At 37.3% G+C, this 19,349-nt stretch overlaps 1 protein-coding gene across 3 annotated transcripts in view; it reads right to left on the bottom strand.

The window, feature by feature from the left end:
• The window catches only part of LOC125277195 (cullin-9), a 62,176-nt gene that overhangs the window by 23,883 nt on the left and 18,944 nt on the right, over positions 1–19,349 (bottom strand). Inside the window, exons 7-26 of one of the 3 annotated variants that reach the window (XM_048205521.1) lie at positions 18,158–18,560; positions 17,244–17,436; positions 14,711–14,912; positions 12,259–12,449; positions 11,980–12,176; positions 11,418–11,655; positions 9,615–9,720; positions 9,311–9,538; positions 8,933–9,023; positions 7,219–7,390; positions 6,769–6,874; positions 6,587–6,682; positions 6,299–6,474; positions 6,042–6,175; positions 4,932–5,117; positions 4,672–4,701; positions 3,458–3,588; positions 2,974–3,156; positions 2,629–2,786; positions 891–1,089 (exon numbers count right to left, since the gene is read on the bottom strand). In XM_048205521.1, the coding sequence (XP_048061478.1) occupies positions 891–1,089; positions 2,629–2,786; positions 2,974–3,156; positions 3,458–3,588; positions 4,672–4,701; positions 4,932–5,117; positions 6,042–6,175; positions 6,299–6,474; positions 6,587–6,682; positions 6,769–6,874; positions 7,219–7,390; positions 8,933–9,023; positions 9,311–9,538; positions 9,615–9,720; positions 11,418–11,655; positions 11,980–12,176; positions 12,259–12,449; positions 14,711–14,912; positions 17,244–17,436; positions 18,158–18,560 (3,420 nt within the window). The remainder of the gene's footprint in view (positions 1–890; positions 1,090–2,628; positions 2,787–2,973; positions 3,157–3,457; positions 3,589–4,671; positions 4,702–4,931; positions 5,118–6,041; positions 6,176–6,298; positions 6,475–6,586; positions 6,683–6,768; positions 6,875–7,218; positions 7,391–8,932; positions 9,024–9,310; positions 9,539–9,614; positions 9,721–11,417; positions 11,656–11,979; positions 12,177–12,258; positions 12,450–14,710; positions 14,913–17,243; positions 17,437–18,157; positions 18,561–19,349) is intronic. The other 2 variants (XM_048205522.1, XM_048205523.1) reach the window with 2 other exon arrangements.

Raw genomic sequence — 19,349 nt, 5'->3', positions numbered from 1 at the left:
TCTAAAGACATTCTAGAAATGTATAGCTGAAAACACGTTATAAAGACTGTGAAATATGTAGTACTGAATTGTTGAGTTAGACCATTAAACAGTTTTTCACCATTTTGGTGTTCATGATTTTTTGGGCAGGCCTGAAATCAGGGCTCGATGATGCAATGGAGCCGCTGAGCATAGCCCTGCCCCTAACACTAATATCTAAAGTATATTAGCATCAGTGGCCCGCCCGCTCAATTTACTGTTATTATCGTTAGTTACTACAGCCTACATTTTGCTAGCTATGCCTTCGTCACGTAAATGCATATTACCTGGTTTTGACGATTTACAAAACAGCTTGGTCTCATTTAAATTTCATAAAACGACGATATCAAGAAGAGCTGGATTCATTTTGTGAAGAGCCACCTTGATGGAGAGCAGAGGATCAGCTGATCAGTGATAATTTTACACCGGATAGTTTTACAAACTGGGATTCACTGATAATCCGCCGTTACTGGTGATGGGGCCAAACCGACTATCTCCCACTTCAGCCTTCATCCTCCTGTCCCGTCGACAACTGGTGCCACAGTTAGCAGTATGTGCCCACCAATGAGTTTACAACGTTGACAGTGGACACGCCCCCAAGCATTTGAGAGCAGAGAATATTAATAAGATTTTGATAACTTATTTTGTTTACTTGGTGTTTTTTATCATTCAAATTTGGCTGGGTGGTTAATACATTTTTCAGTGGTATGACAAACTCAGAACACATACTTAAATATTGCTTTACACGGACTTTAAATCATCACTATAGCAACTGTAAAGTTATATGAACATAATCTGACACTGACTCTCTCAGCCAGCGATACAATATTTGCCGATTCCTCACTCTTGCATAATATTATTTTATTAGTCACCTCCTCAAAGTTCTCCAGATTTTTGTCCAGCTGCTGTAGACGGTAAAGATGAAACTCCTGTTGAAGCTCCTCAGATTCACTGAGATTGGTCAGCATCTGTTGTGGAAACCGGTTTGGAAAGCAGGTTCCGATCTGCTCAACCACGGCACTCTCTAACCACACCTTCCCCTGACCCAACAACCGATCACCCAGATAGTACCTGTACACAGAGGAAGAAAACGTGAAAACGGGGTGAAAAGAACCACATTAATAGCCTGCATTTTCCCAGAGGAATGATTAATTCATCAAAAATTATAAAAAGGTAGCAAAATATTTCAAAAATACACTATATTGACAAAAGTTTTGGGACGCCTGCCTTTACATGCACATGAACTTTAATGATGTCCCATTTTTAATCCGTAGGGTTTAATATGGAGTTGGCCCACCCTTTGCATCTATTACAGCTAAAGGCTTTCCACAAGGTTTAGGAGTATGTTTATGGGAATTTTTGACCATTCTTCTAGAAGCTAATTTGTGAGGTCAGGCAGTGATGTTGGCGAGAAGGACTGGCTGGCAGTCTCCGCTCTAATTCATCCCAAAGGTGTTCTATCGGGTTGAGGTCAGGACTTTGTGCAGACCAGTCAAGTTCCTCCACACCAAACTCGCTCATCCATGTCTTTATGGACCTTGCTTTGTGCACTGGTGCGCAGTCATGTTGGAACAGGAAGGGGCCATCCCCAAACTGTTCCCACAAAGTTGGTAGCATGAAATTGTCCAAAATGTCTTAGTATGCTGAAGCATTAAGTGTTCCTTTCACTGGAACTAAGGGCTAAGCCCAACCCCTGCAAAACAACCCCACACCATAATCCCCCTCCACCAAACTTTACACTTGGCACAATGCAGTCAGGCAAGTATCGTTCTCCTGGCAACCGTCAAACCCAGACTCATCCATCGGATTGCCAGACAGAGAAGCGTGATTTGTCACTCCAGAGAACACGTCTCCACTGCTCTAGAGTCCAGTGGCGGTGTGCTTTACACCACTGCATCCGACACTTTGCATTGCACTTGGTGATGCAGCTGCTCGGCCATGGAAATGCTTTCCTGTAGCTCAGTGGTTAGAGCATGGCACTAGCAATGCCAAGGTCATGGGTTCGATCCCAGGGATTGCACATACTCAGATACAAATGTATAGTATAATGCAATGTAAGTCGCTTTGGATAAAAGCGTCTGCCAAATGCATAAATGTAAATGTAAATCCATTCCATGAAGTTCTCTACACACTGTTCTTGAGCTAATCTGAAGGCCACACAAAATTTGGAGGTCTGTAGCTATTGACTCTGCAGAAAGTTGGCGACTCCTGAGCACTGTGTGCCTCAACACGCGCTGACCCCGCTTTTACGTGGCCTACCACTTCGTGGCTGAGTTGCTGTTGTTCCCGATTGCTTCCACTTTGTTATGATACCACTAACAGTTGACCGTGGAATATTTAGTAGTGAGGAAATTTTACAAATGGACTTATTGCTCAGGTGGCAACCTATCACAGTAACATGTTTGAATTCACTGAGCTCCTGAGAGCGACCCATTCTTTCACAAATGTTTGTAGAAGCAGTCTGCATGCCTAGGTACTTGATTTATACACCTGTGGCCATGGAAGTGATTGAAACACCTGAATTCAATGATTTGGAGGGGTGTCCCAATACTTTTGGCAATATAGTGTAGTTTTAGTAATATTGCTCAGCCCTAGCAGCTGTTCTCACACCTGTAAAAATGCTCAAAGGTGTTGGCCAGCTCCAAACCAGAAAGGAACAGCATGGGCTCCAGGAACTGCTGTAGCTGGTTCAAGGTGTCCACATTCCCAGAGTCCACTCCACTTTCCTGGATCATTTTGTCAATGTATTGCGCAAACCGTTCACTCACCTTCAAGTGAGTTATTAAATACAAAAAAAAAAAAAAGTTCAAATTCTCATTGCAATGCAAAACATATTATATGGTCCAAAAATAGTCTTTAATATAAAAATATTAAATGTAATATATAAAATATTAATGTAAAAGAATAACAAACATAATTTCATGACATTCTCGCAAGTATTCCCTGTTGACTCACGTGCATAGCGGTGAGAATGGAGAGCTGGAGCAAGGCAGCAGAAAAGCCCTGGCGAAGCGCAAGCACAAAGGCCGTGTGCTGGCCAAAAAGTTCCTCCATCGCATTCTTTAGCCGTAGGAACATACCTCTGTAACGCTCCACGAAGTCAGAGAGGCTGCATGTCGAATCTAGGAAACACTTTACCTGGAAAGCGGCAAACAAAATTACATCAGAATTATAGGAATTGATAGACATGATCTGCTTTAGGTACAGTTAATTTTAGGTTGAGACACACAGATGGACATCAACATCTTTTTATTCAAGTAACCCAAAACACGCACATGTGTAATTTGTGCTGTAGAGCTCTGCAGTAAATTCCACACATTTTTACAGGATTAGTCACTTGCATGTTGAAGTATTTTGACTTTCTACTCTTTCACCTACCAAATAAAAGTGTAGTAGCTCCTTTTAACACAATTTTCCAAAGTTAAAATAAATGTCTAACCTGTCGCTGAACGACACCCTGCCAGCACAGAGCGATGCCTGCGATGCTGCTAGCATTCTTCACTTTTGGTTTGGTAGAGGATGAAGATGAGCTTACTGCATTCGTTTCCTTATTCTTTCCCTCTTTACCATCTGTAACACAATGAAAGCACATAAATACTCTTGACAAGTTATTGCAAATGTCAAAAGCATGTTCACACACATAAAATGGCTACCAACCAAACCTCAGCCAACGTAATATGCCAGAAATTAGGGCTGCACAATTAAGTGAAGTGACACTCAAAATCATAATATGGGTGTGTGATTGTTATAATACAAAAGGCTGATGTTTAATTAAACCTTTGGTCAGCATTTGCTGCGTACTTCAAAGTGAACGGGGGGCATTTGTTTGTGTCTACTACACACTTTCTAAGCATTATCTAACTGGGAGGTGGAAAGTTTGGTTTCACTTTTAAAACTACAAGTCTAATGTAATGTAATGACACAGGACTGGAGAAACAGAGGAGGTGACTATGTGATTTGGAACGACGAGACCAACTAAAGACGAGTCAACTAAAAATAGGAAAAGGATTGGTAAAAAAAAAATACAACTAAATAATAATCAATATTATATTACAACAAAATAATATTCAAGTGGACTAGATTTAAAAAAAATAAAAAACAAAAACAGACTAATGTGGACCAAATATAGATCTTTAAGTTTTGGTTTTAATGTGAATGCAAAGAAAGCTGGGTTCTTGTAACAAGGACTGGCAGCAGAACTTGGGCAAAATAGGACTCATTTTGGAGATAAATGAGGATTGCTAATTTGCAGTATCTGAACACACATGTGATCATGAAAGCTACTGTTTAAATATAGTTCATGCTTTTTTTCCATCATATCTTGATATCCAAGCAACAAATACATGAGATGTTTTAGTATTGCAGTTCAAATTGTGAATTGCAATATTTTTAGTGGATTATCTTTAACAAATTGTGCAGCTCTACCAGCAATTCAATAGGAAGCCAGAGGAATTAAAAAAAAAAATCAAATAAAAAGACAGCAGAACTCAATAATAATAAAAGAGTTAATTTATAAATAAATTAAATAAATAATAAAAGGCATTTTGTCATGGTTAGTTTGAAGTTGAGCTGAGCAGATGGATGGGGTGCTGCAAAATACATAAAATGAAGTCAAAGAAAAAAAACAACATTAGCTTCTACACTATTACTTACTCTTTAAATCTCTGCTTCTGTTGATACCTTCTGAAAACAAGAAAAATACCTTGAAATACAGAAGCTTTCATTTAACACAATCCACAGAAGGTGGTTTAAAAATATCACACCTGTTCTCTGGATTACCAGAAAAGACTTACAAGACAGGACCACCAAATATACAAATATGTCTCATTCATATAAAAGTGCCCTGCAGTAGTGGTACTCCAGTCTCTAGAAGGAACTATTGTGTTTTTTGTTGTAGTTTTGAAGCCACTCACTGGATTTGATGGGAGGTTTGAGCTCTTCTGTATCAACTGTGCTGGTGTCCACATGAACAAGCAAATGAGTGAGACGCCGCACACGGGAGTTGAAGATGGAGGCTGAGCTCTTGCATCTCTTGGAGGATTCAGCGTTCTCTAAATACTCATTCATCAACCAAGACAGAGGGCTGAGAGTAGAAGTCTCTGTTATAAAGAAGAAGATAAGAAATTTAAAGGAGACCTATTATGCTTTTTTACATTTACAATTTTCTTTAGTGTGTAATGTTGTTGTTTGAGCATGGAAAAAGGTCTGGAAAGTTACAAAGCACAAAGGGAGTTATTCTTTATATCACCGTTTCTAAACTCCCTGAAAATTTCCTGAAACACGTTCAAAGTGGTTGACCAATGACACACTGACAGCCAACCAATCAGAGCACATTACAGAAAAAGGGCTTCATAGAGACAACAATGCTCCAACAATGTAAAATATTTGAAAAATATAAATATATTTTTTGGACATTCAAGCATGAAAACTTATTCTAGTAGACCCCAAGAACAAAATCAAGACTTTGTAAAATAGCATAACAGGTCCCCTTTAATTCAAATCATACTTGAAAATAACATTTATTGCACACAAAACTGGAGACACCAGATTGATACAAGCACATTTGAGAAGAGTGACAGCATTATTTGAATAACTTTTTTTTTCAGCGTCAATATATTATTATGGCATAATGTATTTCACATTAACCCTTCCCTGAACAGTATGGAAAAACAAAACAAAAGCTGTGGTTTGTCACTTTTTATATATGAAGACTTCAGATGCAAAGGCCTCTAAGTGCTATCTGAAATTTTCTGTTAAAATGAACATTTTTAATCAAGCTCCTATGTTTAGTTTCAGTAATTTCATTTTAAATGGAAATTAGGTCCTTTTCATTGCAATTAAAGTGAAATAACTGAACCTAAACATACAAGCTTGATAAAAATGCTCATTTTATAAGAACATTTCAGATGCCACTTTTTGCATCTGAAGTCTTCATATCCATTAGACCATCTCTTCCTGTGAAGTAGGAAATACTTGGCCAGAAGAAAATCGGACCAGACTTTGGTCAGGTAACTGAAGTTTACCAGAGATAGTGATGCTCTGTACAATGGGGGTGATGAGAGCTTCCCAGCAGGTCCGGCCTAAAGCCTCTGCAGCCTCAGCATCAGGCAGGAAACGGTCAGCAAACATCTGCTCATGTTTCAGGGCGCTGTTTAACCTAAAGACCAGAGAGAGATGCACAGAAATATCAGAGGTTTTCATAAAATGCAGCCGTAAGAACATCTTCCATCCTTTTAATTCTGCTCTATAAATGAAATACAGCTATGGCAGCAGGTCTCACTTGTTAAAAAGCTGCAGCAGCTGGTTCTTGTCCTCCAGGATCTCCTGGCACCAGGTGTGAGCTTTTGTAGTATAGAAGAGATAAGTGCGGCAGCATAGCTGCTCCTTAAACACTGGCCAGAATGTGGGCTTAGGCCCCAGAACCTCAAACCCATGCACTCGTGTATCAATACCACCCTGTTGACAGAAGAAAAAAAAACATCATGTAAGAGAGGCAGAATAAAGAGCATCTCAGGCTTTATGTAGAACTTCAGGCAAGTTCAGTCACATTTCATTCAATATGTCTGACCTGTTGACATCTTTTGACTCTGATCTGAATGATGGGCCAGAAACGGGTCATATTCTCCAGCAAAACCACATGGCTGGCGGAGGGTGCCACATTTACCTGTTTAACACACACAGACAAGCATCATCTTAATGCGCAGTGTGCAATCATCACCTCTGTAAGATGAATGAGAAGGGCTTTCTCACAGTGTTGATTTCAGTATTGATGTTTGTGGGATCATCTCCTCCTAGAACTACAATACGAGCTGGCATGTAACTTGAGTCCTCACTGGCTACAAGCACAGTCAATTGCCTGCGAATTAAGAAAATGATAAAGAATTTTCATCAGTTGCAGTGACAGAAATTAATGTTTGCTGAAATTAGGCCAAAAAAGTTTACCTTGTTACCTTGTTCTACCTTGTTTTTTGAACTGTTCTATAAAATCAAAATTATATCTGCAGTCATGCTGATATTCAGGAAAAACAACACTTTTGCTCATGTGATTTTTGCTTGACTATATCATATTTTATTAATATAAATCTCATATAGGGAAATTTTGTTGCCCCTTTATATTGAATTTGAGGCATTTTATTAATTTTGGTGGCATTTTTTGACATTAAAATGTCACTGAAATAAAAAGTGGCTAAGCCAGCATACCTGATGACCACCCCTTTATGCATGTAAATGTTGATAAAGTGGGAGCCAGTACAGCCGTTAGATTCCCAGTAGGTTTTGGGGTTTTTGTCTGTCAGCTTGTTAGCTCGGTGATGATTAGAGGAGACCTCCACCTTCTCCCAGCATTTGTCCTCTTTCAGTTCCACACTGGAGCCTGGAGAACATCACACAAATTCAACTAAATCCCAGGAAATTGGGATAGTTATACCTAAACTGTAACTAGTAACATAACATGACTATATTTAAATGAATATAATCAGCCAAGAAGAAAATCATTGTTCCCACAATATCATATCATTCAAATTTATTTAGTTTTTAGCATGTGCAAAAACAGATGTTAGGCAGAATGTCAGATCTTTTCTTTTCCATACAACAATGTGGATGGTGATTTCACACACAAAGCTATCTTCTGATTTCAGAAAACTTAAAATTCACGAAAAAACTGAAATATCAACACATATTTTCTCCCATATTGTGACGTACATCCATGTGTAACAGATGAGAAAAGAAAAAGAAAAAAAAAAGTAGGCCAGGGTCTTGGTTCTACCCATTGGTTGTTGATTAGGCTTTGAGATGAAGTCTATTGTGAAAGGGCAGTCTTAGGCTGGGCTGTGTAGTTGTAACCATCTCTTAGTTCTGTTAGCCTGGTAATACCAGACTCTGCTACTTCACTTTGCTTCGTAGACAGAGTCTGGAATGGCATAATAGAGAAGTGTTTTCTCTCTCGCTAGGGGACGCTTGTCTGAAGTTTAAAATCATTGGTTACCCGTAAGCCAATCAGATACGTTTAGTTATGACGTATGTTATCCGCCTGTACAGCCGCATCGAAGCACAGACATCATGCATCGAACTCAAATCTATGATTGAACTTCCACTGTAAACCTGTTGTAAACACATGATGATGTGAGCGAAATACCGGAGTGAACATGGCTGTAAACGACTTTTGCAGATTATGCGAAGTTAATGCATCCCGAAGTTTGCATCCCGTGTCTCGTTTCCCATTTCCGCGGTCGTTTCGGTTTTCGATTTCTCTAACCTACAATGTAAAACTCGGCGCTTAGCATCTACGTCACGGCTCTCAGCCCGCCCTCTGTTCGTTGATTGGCCCGGCTGTTTCCAGACCGGTGGCAAACACAAAGCTCTGACGCTGTATCAGACTGAGTACAGAAGCGAAATGAAATTGAGCGGAAGTAGGAAGTCTGACGTAGTCAGGCTATAGTTCTGTATCATGCTTGAAGAAAAATTTCGTCTCTATTTGCTCTTTGAATATGGCTGCACTTATTGTTTGCACTTAAGTCAGTCAATCTCATGTCTCGTCTTGTGAGCTACCTGTCTCTTCACAACCCTAATAAATATGCATGAATGAATCTTTAACAATAAAATCTATAACATGCTTTTACAAAATAGATGCAAGATTTTATGGCATTTTTTCTTAGTATATATATATATATATATATATATATATATATATATATATATATATATATATATATATATATAAAAACCACAGAACTGTCTTTTGTATAAAAAGCACAGCTTAAACTTTCTGCCGAACTTCATGTGTTTCATGGAAGAAAGAAATTAATGAAGTTGGAAAGACATGAGTGACTAAATGAGTGAATAAATGATTTCCATTTTCGGTGAACTATTGCTTCAATGATTACACTTTACATCAGTTAGTGTTTTATGAACAAACCTTGGCACAAGTTCCGCAGGAACACATCAAAGAATGGAATATTGATGGGCTGATGGCTGCGACGATGCTCTTCAATCTGACCAAGGACCATCTAAAGATATTGAAATGAAGTATGTAATTAAAGAACATCAAGTAAATGTCTATTATTTACACTGATAGTCTAACAAACCATAAAGCATGTCCTCATTATTGACCATGTAATAACATGCTGTTTATGTAAACACCTTCTAAAGAACAAGTCTGTTCGAGGTCAGGTTAACCAGAAACCAGCGTAATTATATAGGGCTTCCTTAGTCTAATTGGTAGACTGGTTGTTCAGGCAACTCACCAACTAATCAATTTTGCAAATATCTATTTTTGAAAAGGCCCACTTTATACCTGTATACACCCCGCCAGCACACTGGTGGTCATTTTCTTGTAGAGGCTGGCGTACTTCTCACAGTCAGTGATCAGGTCTCGCAGCTCCGTGACCATGAGGAGGCTGGTGCTGTGTTTGTCCAGGGCTTTGAGAAGAGCCTCTTTGGTGCCCAGCCGGCACATCACAACAGCATAGTCTTTATTCAAAGACGCAAGTCGATACAAGAAGCGGATGAACTGCTGTACGACCTAAATGAGGATAAAGAGTCATGAAATACAACCATTATGAAATTATGATCTTATAGGGTAAAATGAAGAAAAGTACCTCTCTGTCACTGACAAAGGCTGTCATAGATGACAGGCAAGGCTCAATACTCTCATGCCACGGCAACAGATCCTCTTGGTAGTTATCCAAAAACTTGTTCAAAATCCTGTTGAGTATAATAAACGAGTTACTAGCACTGGCAAATAGAGCAATATCATCACTACAGTAATCAGTCACTACAGTCCAACTTTCTTGTGTGAAACATAGAAAGATAAATGTAAAAAAAAAAAAAAAAAAAAAAAGTACCGTTTACTTTTTTCATGTAATTAATAGGCAAGGTTATTAATTAATGACAAAAATATTATTTTTATTTTAAACTATTCCTTGAAATAAATGGCAAAATGGCCAATACTGGTCATAAATAGTTATGATAAAACAAAATTGACAAAATTGAACTAAAATGCAATCAAAGGAAAAAATTCTACAGTATATATGAAAATAAGCCTATTTTGCAAGACTTACGATTTTTGTAATGTCAAAAAACGCAAAAGACATGCTCTATTTTTTTAAAAAGTAAAATACTTACATATGTTAATATTTGTACTGCCTTGAAAATTTTACTTTTATTATTTATTAATTTTAAAAAAAGAATTGTATTGTAAAAAGCATTATTTCTACTGTAATGCAATAAAAAGTTACAGTACTGCAAAAATGAGAATCTAAATGACAGTAATGGAAACCGTTCTCTTAATTAGGGTTGGGTATCCTTTAGCACATTTTAGCGATACCTATTCTGCTTATCGATTCCCAGTTTGATTGTAATAAGGTAAAAAGAGTTAAACATTTAGATATCAAACATATTTATTTTGTCTCATTTTGCAAAACATTGTGTTGCAGCTGAATATCATGAACAAAAATCAGCAGCCTACAGAACATTTAAATTAAATTTTGAATACGGTTTTAACAAAAATACCACAGCAAAAGCAATTAGACCAAATAATAAAAATTTCAAACATTATTAAAGACAAGTAAAGAGTTCAGGTAGAGAAATTAAAATCAAATGTAAAATAACACTGTCCTTTTATATATATATATATATATATATATATATATATATATATATATATATATATATATATATATATATATATATATATATATATATATATATATATATATATATATATATATATATATATATATATATATAGATATATATAGAGAGAGAGAGACAGAAAGAGAGATGAATCCTTATTAAAGTTACAAAAATGTATTCAGTCAAGATCAGTGAGTGATTTTCTTTGTCTTTTGTTGTTTGATTACCATTTAGCACACAGACGGCAGCAGGTTTATTAGGCTGCTGTCACTTTAAGGCTTTATGCACGGATCCAATGTACTGATACACATGTTCTTTCTCAACTGTTTACGCTTACTTTAGACATAACCGTACACATTTACAAGAATATTTTGACAATTTTGTGTGTTCAAGCACAAGAAGACGTGAAAGAGAACTCAATTTAGTATTCCCGCATTAGAGTGCACACTGAAAACAGCGTGCAAGTGCCGAAAGGAGTTCTCTTTCACGTCGTCTTGCTCTTGAATGGTTTGAAATTGCATTAAAATGCGCACACAGCAATCAATAAGTGGACTCAAGTCTTATCGAATCCATGGCGTTTGGAAATTTGGAACCACTTCTAAAATGGAACTGGTTCTCGATACTCAACACTACTCTTAATGCAAAATGTTTAAAAAAACATTTGATTTCAGGGTGAAATGTGAACATATTTTGTGAGTGTATCTACCTCAAAGTAGATTGAAATATCTGTTATCTATTACCTAATTATATTTAAGACAAAGACTCACCTAAGGATGGAAAGCTGTACAGCCCGATCTGCTCTGTGCTGGTCCAGGAGGCGGATGAGGTCCTGGAAGGTGTCTCTGCTGCGAGTTACTTCGTTTCTCTCTTCCTCCAGTTGGGAGGCGTCGTCGCAGAGCAGCTGCTCCAGGGTCAGTATTACCTCTTTTGTGGCTGGCATTTCCTTCAGACTCACCACCAACATCTTTAGCTCTGTGTCCTTAAAGTCATGCTCTTCTTGAGACTCTACAGAGGCAAACAGTGCTGCATGTTACTTTAAACAAGGCAATTTGAGGTACAAACATTTGTATCCCAAGTCAAGAGTGAATGTTTATGGTTTTATTAACATACTGCTTATTACAGGGCCATGGTAATCATTGTTTTAGAGACAACTATGTATTTTGGCCCAATGCCTTCATTAACCTCCCACTGTTCAAATCATTCCCACATTCCTGGTTAATTATGCTATGATGGTAATTATTAGTTGTATGTTAGCAGGGTTTGGGATTTTTCAAAAGCATCTAAAAGCAATTAAATTTGGCAAGCAGTTACAATACTGCATGATGATACCCTTTTTCTCCAGTTTGTGGACCATGGAGATGTGGTTGAGGGCTATGATGGCCAGCATGCTGTGTTGATTCTGAGCAGAAAGGCACTTCTTCAGCGTGGCACTGACATTGCAGGCGACTAGCTGCTCCGCCAGGCTCTTGTGGCTGGAAATCAACATGATGATGACCAGCAGCCCGTTCCGCACAGACAAACCACAACTGCATAAATCACAGTAGAAAAAGTGAATTCAGTGAATTCAGTCAATTATGGTACATCTAAAACAGACTTAAAACCTCTTACCCTGCTGTGCCGAGCATGAGGTCAATGGCAGAAGGGATGGCACATAGGAGTCCTTTGGAACCTTCCGGTGTAGCAGAGCCTATGCTTGCAAAAATTTCCAGCATCATCTGAGTGCCAGACTCAGAAAGGGGCAGACACGCAAGCACACTGCGGGGGTCGTGTTTACTGGCACCTGTGATGACCTTCAGAGTCTGGGAGAGAAAAATTAATATTCGTCAGGCACTCTGAAGATTCAATACTTCTGTATCCATAAATATTTATTTGCAGTGTACTGACAATGTGCTTCAAAAAGATTCTGCTCAATAGATATGAGAATCGTAAGGAAAGTAATGATTCTGTCTCTGATTCCACTCAACCAGGGTGTAGTTTGCAGGGGGGATGGGGGGGTAACCCCACCCAATAACCAAAACAAGCAAGTTTATTTATAGCCTACTGTGGTTAATGGAAACATAGAATCAGGCTATTAATTATTAATTAATTAATATACATCACATGTTCAGAGCTTTTATAAGCACTAAGCACTATTCCCGTATGAACTGAACGGACAATTATCTGAAGCCCGGTTGCATGAGTAGCGTGTGAATCACCATACTCTGCGCGCGTTCACTAGCACGCTCCAAAAGTGTGATAAGATTTGCGCTAGCCGTTCATATTGTGACACAGATGATAAAATGTGTGACCCATTTGAATTCTATTGAAAATGTACCACTTTAAAACGATATGGAGAAAGTCAAATGTGATCTAGAACAACCTCATAAACTAAAAAGACTGATGAAAAGGGGAGAAAACATCATTTAGAAAGCTTTTTAAACTACTCACCACCTTTGCTAGAATTTATCAAGTTCTATTGTATTTACTGTGGTTAATTTTGACTAACTTGACTAAATTTATAATAGATAATCTGTTAAAGGAATAGATCTTTCATTGAAGATTTATATTACAGCTGTGGCATGTTGTAGCCATAATTTCTAAATGTTTATGTTCCTATTTTTCATTACAAATGCTACAGACAAAAGAAATAAAAAAAGTTAATGTTGGCCTAAGCATCAATGGTCTTACCTGTAATTATATCCTTATTGTAACAAATGCTATAGTTAATTACAAGAACTGTGTTACTTTTTCGTAAGGGCAAGTAGAAGTTAGAATCAAGAGGACCTTCTTGAATTATTGACTAAACAATTAGTTTTCTCCATATGTAAAATGTGTTCTGGCAACAATGACAGATATTAGGAAAAACCTGGCTTTCAAATATTCCAAGATATGACAGGAAATTAACATTTACAATATAAGCAAATTTTAAGTCAAGTAAATAAAATAAAATAAAATACATCATATCCTATGTAACAAGTAATTGTTAACTAGGCTATTACTTTATTTCAGTTATGTTATCAACACATGTGTGGATGATACCACAAGACCATTTTGCAAAAATAAATAAGCCAGTGATTATAGTTTATAAAGTTTTAAATATGTATATTTTTCTTGCAAAAACCCATCGCTTTGCTTCGCTTCAGGCCTTTATTAACCCAATGGAGCCGTTTGGATTACAATTATGATGGATGGATGCGCTTTTTGGGGATTCAAAAACTCAATGCAATTACAAGCTGGGAAGAGCCAGGATATTATTTAATATAACTCCGATTGTGTTCGGCTGAAAGAAGAAAGTCATATACACCTAGGATCGCTTAAGGGTGAGTAAATTATGGGACAATTTTCATTTTTGGGTGAACTATTTCTTTAAAGCTAAACAAACTACTGGCGTGTGGAAAAGGTACTATACAAATAAACTTGGGTTCACATACTGCTCACATTTGTAACAAACTGAAATGTGTGCACGATATTAAATGCATTATAGCAGCATGTTTCAGATTAACTTAAGTGCAAGATGTGCAGGGCCAATCTGCCATATACATATAGTTATAATGAGAACACCACTGTAATAGAATGTTGTAAAATCTAAAATGCTTTAGTTGCCCGTGTCTCTGCGTGTTGTGACGGGAAGAGCACATTCAAAATGGGAGTTACACATTCTGACTAGCGCGTCAAGTTCACATGTGCATTCACATACTTTTGTGCAGATGTTGTAATATTACTTTTATGTAGTATATATCTTAATAATCTCATATAAGATGCATCAAGTTGAGTTTATTAACTCGCTAGCAAACCGGTGTTCATTCACTCTTCAGCATCAGCTCAAAGGGCAATGCCCAACATTAATGATTTGGAACAATCATATTCATTTAGATGTTTCTTTTTCAAAAACATTAAGATTCATTATTAATTATAAGAATTATTTTCTCGTCATATTTTCATGAGCGGTATGTTAAAATAAATTAATTATTGTCATGACGCAGAGTTCTAAAAGAATGCATGAACAATGAAATTCTATTCAGGCAGAACATAACTCATGTCCCTGAAGGCAAAAGAACATGTCACAAGAATCCTCACTCACCGCCAGTGCAATCTGCTGCACCTGTATACAAGTAGGATACTCCTGCATGCAGCACAGGATGGCTTTAACGCCGCCCTCTGTAGCGAAGGAGACCCTCCACTCATATTTCAGCATAAGACTGCGGGTCAGAAGCAGCGCAATGACAGCGTTCTGCTTGGGCTGACTGCCAATCATCTCCACCAACATCTTTAAGACTTTGTCACTGTAAAAAGAAAAATAAGTTATTTTAAATACTTTTTAGTGATATAAACTAATAAAAGTTATTCTACATTACTGTTTATGGAACGTAATGCATTACGCATTGCATGTAGACAATGGACCCTTTTCAAAATGTTCTTAGTTAAAGGGTTAGTTCACCCAAAAATGAAAATTATGTCATTAATGAATCACCCTCATGTCGTTCCAAACCCGTAAGACCTCCGTTCATCTTCGGAACACAGTTTAAGATATTTTAGATTTAGTCCGACAGCTTTCTGTCCCTCCATTTTCGATGCTTCAAAAACTTCTAACTAACCCACTGATGTCACATGGACTACTTTGATGATGTTTTTATTACCTTTCTGGACATGGACAGTATACCGTACCTACTAGGGATGCCACAATTCTCAATATAATATTGAACCGTTCGGTACGACATCCACGGTTCAATACACGCTTGTGAATTGCGGTTTTTTCGGTTTTACGTTTAAATAATTTATGTGCGTTTTATTTCTCTCCGAATTGACTGTTTGTGTGTGCCTGTAAGTCTACGAGTACTCCTCCCCGCGAGTAAATATTCAATCACTATGCTCTAAAGTTAGGGGGCACTAAACCATCATTCCACACTTTAACATGGCGAGCGGCGGGGAAGTGAGGCTACAGTACGAGGAAGCGCCGGCGTCTTTCAAATCCGTGGTGTGGAGACATTTCGGTTTTGCCGTTGAGTATAATCAAAGACTATAGAATAACACAAGACGCGTCACTCGTATTGTTTTGAATGGGAGAAAGTGAAACGCGCAATATGGTGGAATAAGTCCCGCCTTCTAAATAAGAGCCAATCGCTGACTGATAAAGTCATTGCGTCACTGCAGCGGCCGTTAGAAGCACTGGTTTCTATAGAAACAGCCAGACGAGTGTCTCCGAAATGAGGCACAAGAGACGCGCATTTAGGTCTGCGCATGCGCATTAGCTTGATCGAGCCTGAAAAGTACAGATTTTTTGTCATGATTCCAGCGTTTGAGAAAAAAAATTAAATAAAATGAGGCAGTTGTTGTCAGATTTTATTGGTGATTTCAAATATTAAATTTAATCGAAAGCTTGGTAAACAGCTTTGAAGAATTTGTTTGTACAGTTTGTACATGGGCTACCAACAGCTGTGAGATGTCAGTGTTAATTTTAAAATAAAAAATTATTTGATATTATACAATACACTAGAAACTAGTGGACTTTTCTTTGCTTTTAAATAAAATAAAGGAGTATTGCAATAAATCGTTTTTACTTTTTCTACTAACCTCTTACTGTTCCTATTGCCTAAGCATAGAATAACAAACTGAACCGAACCGAACCGAAAACCGTGGTTAAAAAACCGAGGTATGTATTGAACCGTGGGCTAACTGTATTGTTGCATCCCTAGTACCTACACTTTCAATGGAGGGACAGAAAGCTCTGACTAAATCTAAAATATCTTAAACTGTGTTCCGAAGATGAACGGAGGTCTTACGGGTTTGGAACAACATGAGGGTGAGTCATTAATGACATAATTTTCATTTTTGGGTGAACTAACCCTTTCTGATTGAATTCTGACTTTTTCCTCAGAATAGGACTTTATAACTTGCAAGTGCGAGTTTATATCCCACAATTCTGACTTTATAATTTGCGAGTCATAATTTTGAGATAAAAAGTTGCAATTATCTTATAAATTGTTTTATTCTGAAGCAGAAACAAGCTCTCATAATAATTATACTGTAAGAACACCCTAAAATAAAGTGTACCTTTAAAAAATAAAATAAAATTAGTATTATATTATGCATTAAATAGCACACACACACACAAAAAAAAAAAAAAAATTGTACAATACAATTATTTCTAATGCAATGGTAAAGGTGTAAACATTATTGTGGGCTTTTTTTTTTTGCTACTGGAGCAAATGCATTTCCTGTTCACTACTATATAAGTTCACCCAACTACGACTTCCGCTTCAGAGAACCCCGGAAATGTGAAAAGGGTCCATTTCATTAATGAAAAAAGGAGTGATCTATGAGTATATTAAAACGCTATGGGTAAAACTACTCATTACTTTCAAAACATAAGCTCATTAGGAACGGTAAATTTTAATATGATATGTATAGAATTATGTTGTATATTATATAAGGTGCCGTAAAAAGAAAAATGTTATCTTAGCACATTTAATGAAGTTTAAGTTTTTTTAACACTTTTTTAAAAACATTTTTTAATTAAAATGTTATACCGAAAGTCATTCAATTGCAGTTCAAAAAATTATAAATAAGAAAACACAGAACTGAGAGTTGTGGTATTTATGGTCTGGAAGTCCCACCGGATAGTTTGTGCCGAGTCTGATCTGAGGGTGCTTCTCTCCTGAGGTCCCTCTTCCTCTAGAATCTTACTGATGACTTTCATGCCAGCCAGCTGCAGTCCGGAGTCTGAGCTGCTCTTCTTCATGATGTCCACGACCTCCCCCATCTTCTCTAGACAGCTCTTCTTACCCTGCACCTTTGGACTGTTGAACACTGCAGTGAACAGCAACACAACAAGAAACACTTGCTTAGAGGGAGAAATGTACATCTACTTGTTCTTGAGCACTACTTTTACCCAATAAATCAAAGAAATTTAGATGAGACGGATAAGAAACACCACTGGATGTGGCTTTATTTTGTTTACCAACAGGGCCTAAAACTAACGTTTTGCCACACCTGTCAATGGCCGGTGACTTAAGAAAATTTACCAGCCATAAATATTTTTTTTTTACCGGCCATGAAACATGAAACATTTTATACAGTGAAAACTACACAGTTATTTTGCATTTTAATACTTTATTCAATTTCTGTACCATTTCTTACCTACTACTGTTAGACCTACCTGAAAAACTTCAAGCATTATTTTTCATTTGTATCTTTGTTCTATTTATTTGTTTGTTTACTTGCCTTTAATAATGTTTGAACTTTTGGCAGGGCAAGTAAAAATAAGAACCACTGAAGCCCAATAGATAAAAATCCTTAGCGTTGAGCCATGCAAGTTTTTGTCTGCCTTGGGCAAATATATCTACTGCAGCATAAATGGTATATCTCCACTGTTGGACACGTTTCTACTGTCACAGGGTGTGTACGGTCATATTAAAAATATTCTATTCACAGAAATTCATCATTTTGAACAAAAAAAAGAAAAAGAAAAAAGTTCCACTAACAGTCACATTCAAAAAGCAACAACAAAAGGCTCGAAACAAAGACTTGCCTTTCATCTTCTCCTCCAGGTCGTCGGGATACTTGGTGTCATCTTCACTGGGAAGTTCACTTTCTGTCTCGCTGCCTGTGTCTGCTGGGATCTCTTTCTTAGCTTTCTTGGACACAGAGCCCATGATGCAGGAAGAGGCTGAGGAGGAAGAGGAGGCTGTGGCCGAAGATAACGACGAAGACGACGAAGCTCCTTGTCCTCCAAGCGAGCTATCCATCAGCATTTCCTCATCCTCAAGGCCGGCACCTCCACAGCTCAGGTAGTGCTTGATGAAAGTGTGGGAGCAGAGCAGGTCGCCCAGACAGGAGGCCTGCAAATTCTGTTTCAGGTAGTGGAGGACTTTCCGTGCGACCTCACCCGTGATGGACAGCTGGATGAGAGTCGACTCATCAAGTTCTACCATCTAACAGATACCAAGAGAAAGTCGAAGAGAAAGCATGAAACAAATTCATTTAGTAACGGGAATTACAGTCATTGCCTGGTTCATTTTAAACATTATATAAGCTGTCAATCGATTAAAAACAAAACACAAAAACAAAAAATCGTGATAAAAAAAATTGGAATTATTCCCCCGGTTTCACAGACAAGGCTTAAGCTAGTCTCAGACTAAAATGCATGTTTGAGCTGTTTTAACTGAAAGCAACATGCACTAACATATCTTAAAATATGTCAGTGCCATTATTCTGTCTCAAGATGCACACCAGTAATGTTTCTTTTTAGGGTACATTTATAAAAGCTAATTAAATGTCTTAATTGAACTAAGGCCTAATCCTGGCTTAGTCTAGCCCTGTCTGTGAAACCGGGCCTTTATTATTTTTATATTGTAATAACTTCACAGTTACTCTCCAAATTAATGTAGAAACAACTTAAAGACAGTATATTTAAATACTTGTTTAATTGCATCTTTTTATGAATGAAGGCCAGTATTACTTCTATGTCTCTATGAAATTGATTTTTTTTTTAAACCTTTCAGTTATTGTTGAATGTCTATCAATTTCAACATTAGGCTTTAAAAAATAACTTTGAATTTAAGTGAACTTAAAAACAATCTTCACATAAACTCATTATAATAAATGTCATTTACCTGTGGCCTTCCTGGAAATATACAGAAATTGAATAAAGTTATCGAACGCTTTACAGTCTTTACTACATAAATTATAAATTAATAGATAGATTAAACTTTAATCCTTAT

The sequence above is a fragment of the Megalobrama amblycephala genome, linkage group LG10, assembly GCF_018812025.1.
Source record: "Megalobrama amblycephala isolate DHTTF-2021 linkage group LG10, ASM1881202v1, whole genome shotgun sequence".
In the NCBI taxonomy this organism is placed as follows: domain Eukaryota; kingdom Metazoa; phylum Chordata; class Actinopteri; order Cypriniformes; family Xenocyprididae; genus Megalobrama; species Megalobrama amblycephala.
The sequence above is the reverse complement of the archived record's forward strand: the minus strand, read 5'-3'. Positions and strand labels throughout refer to the sequence as shown.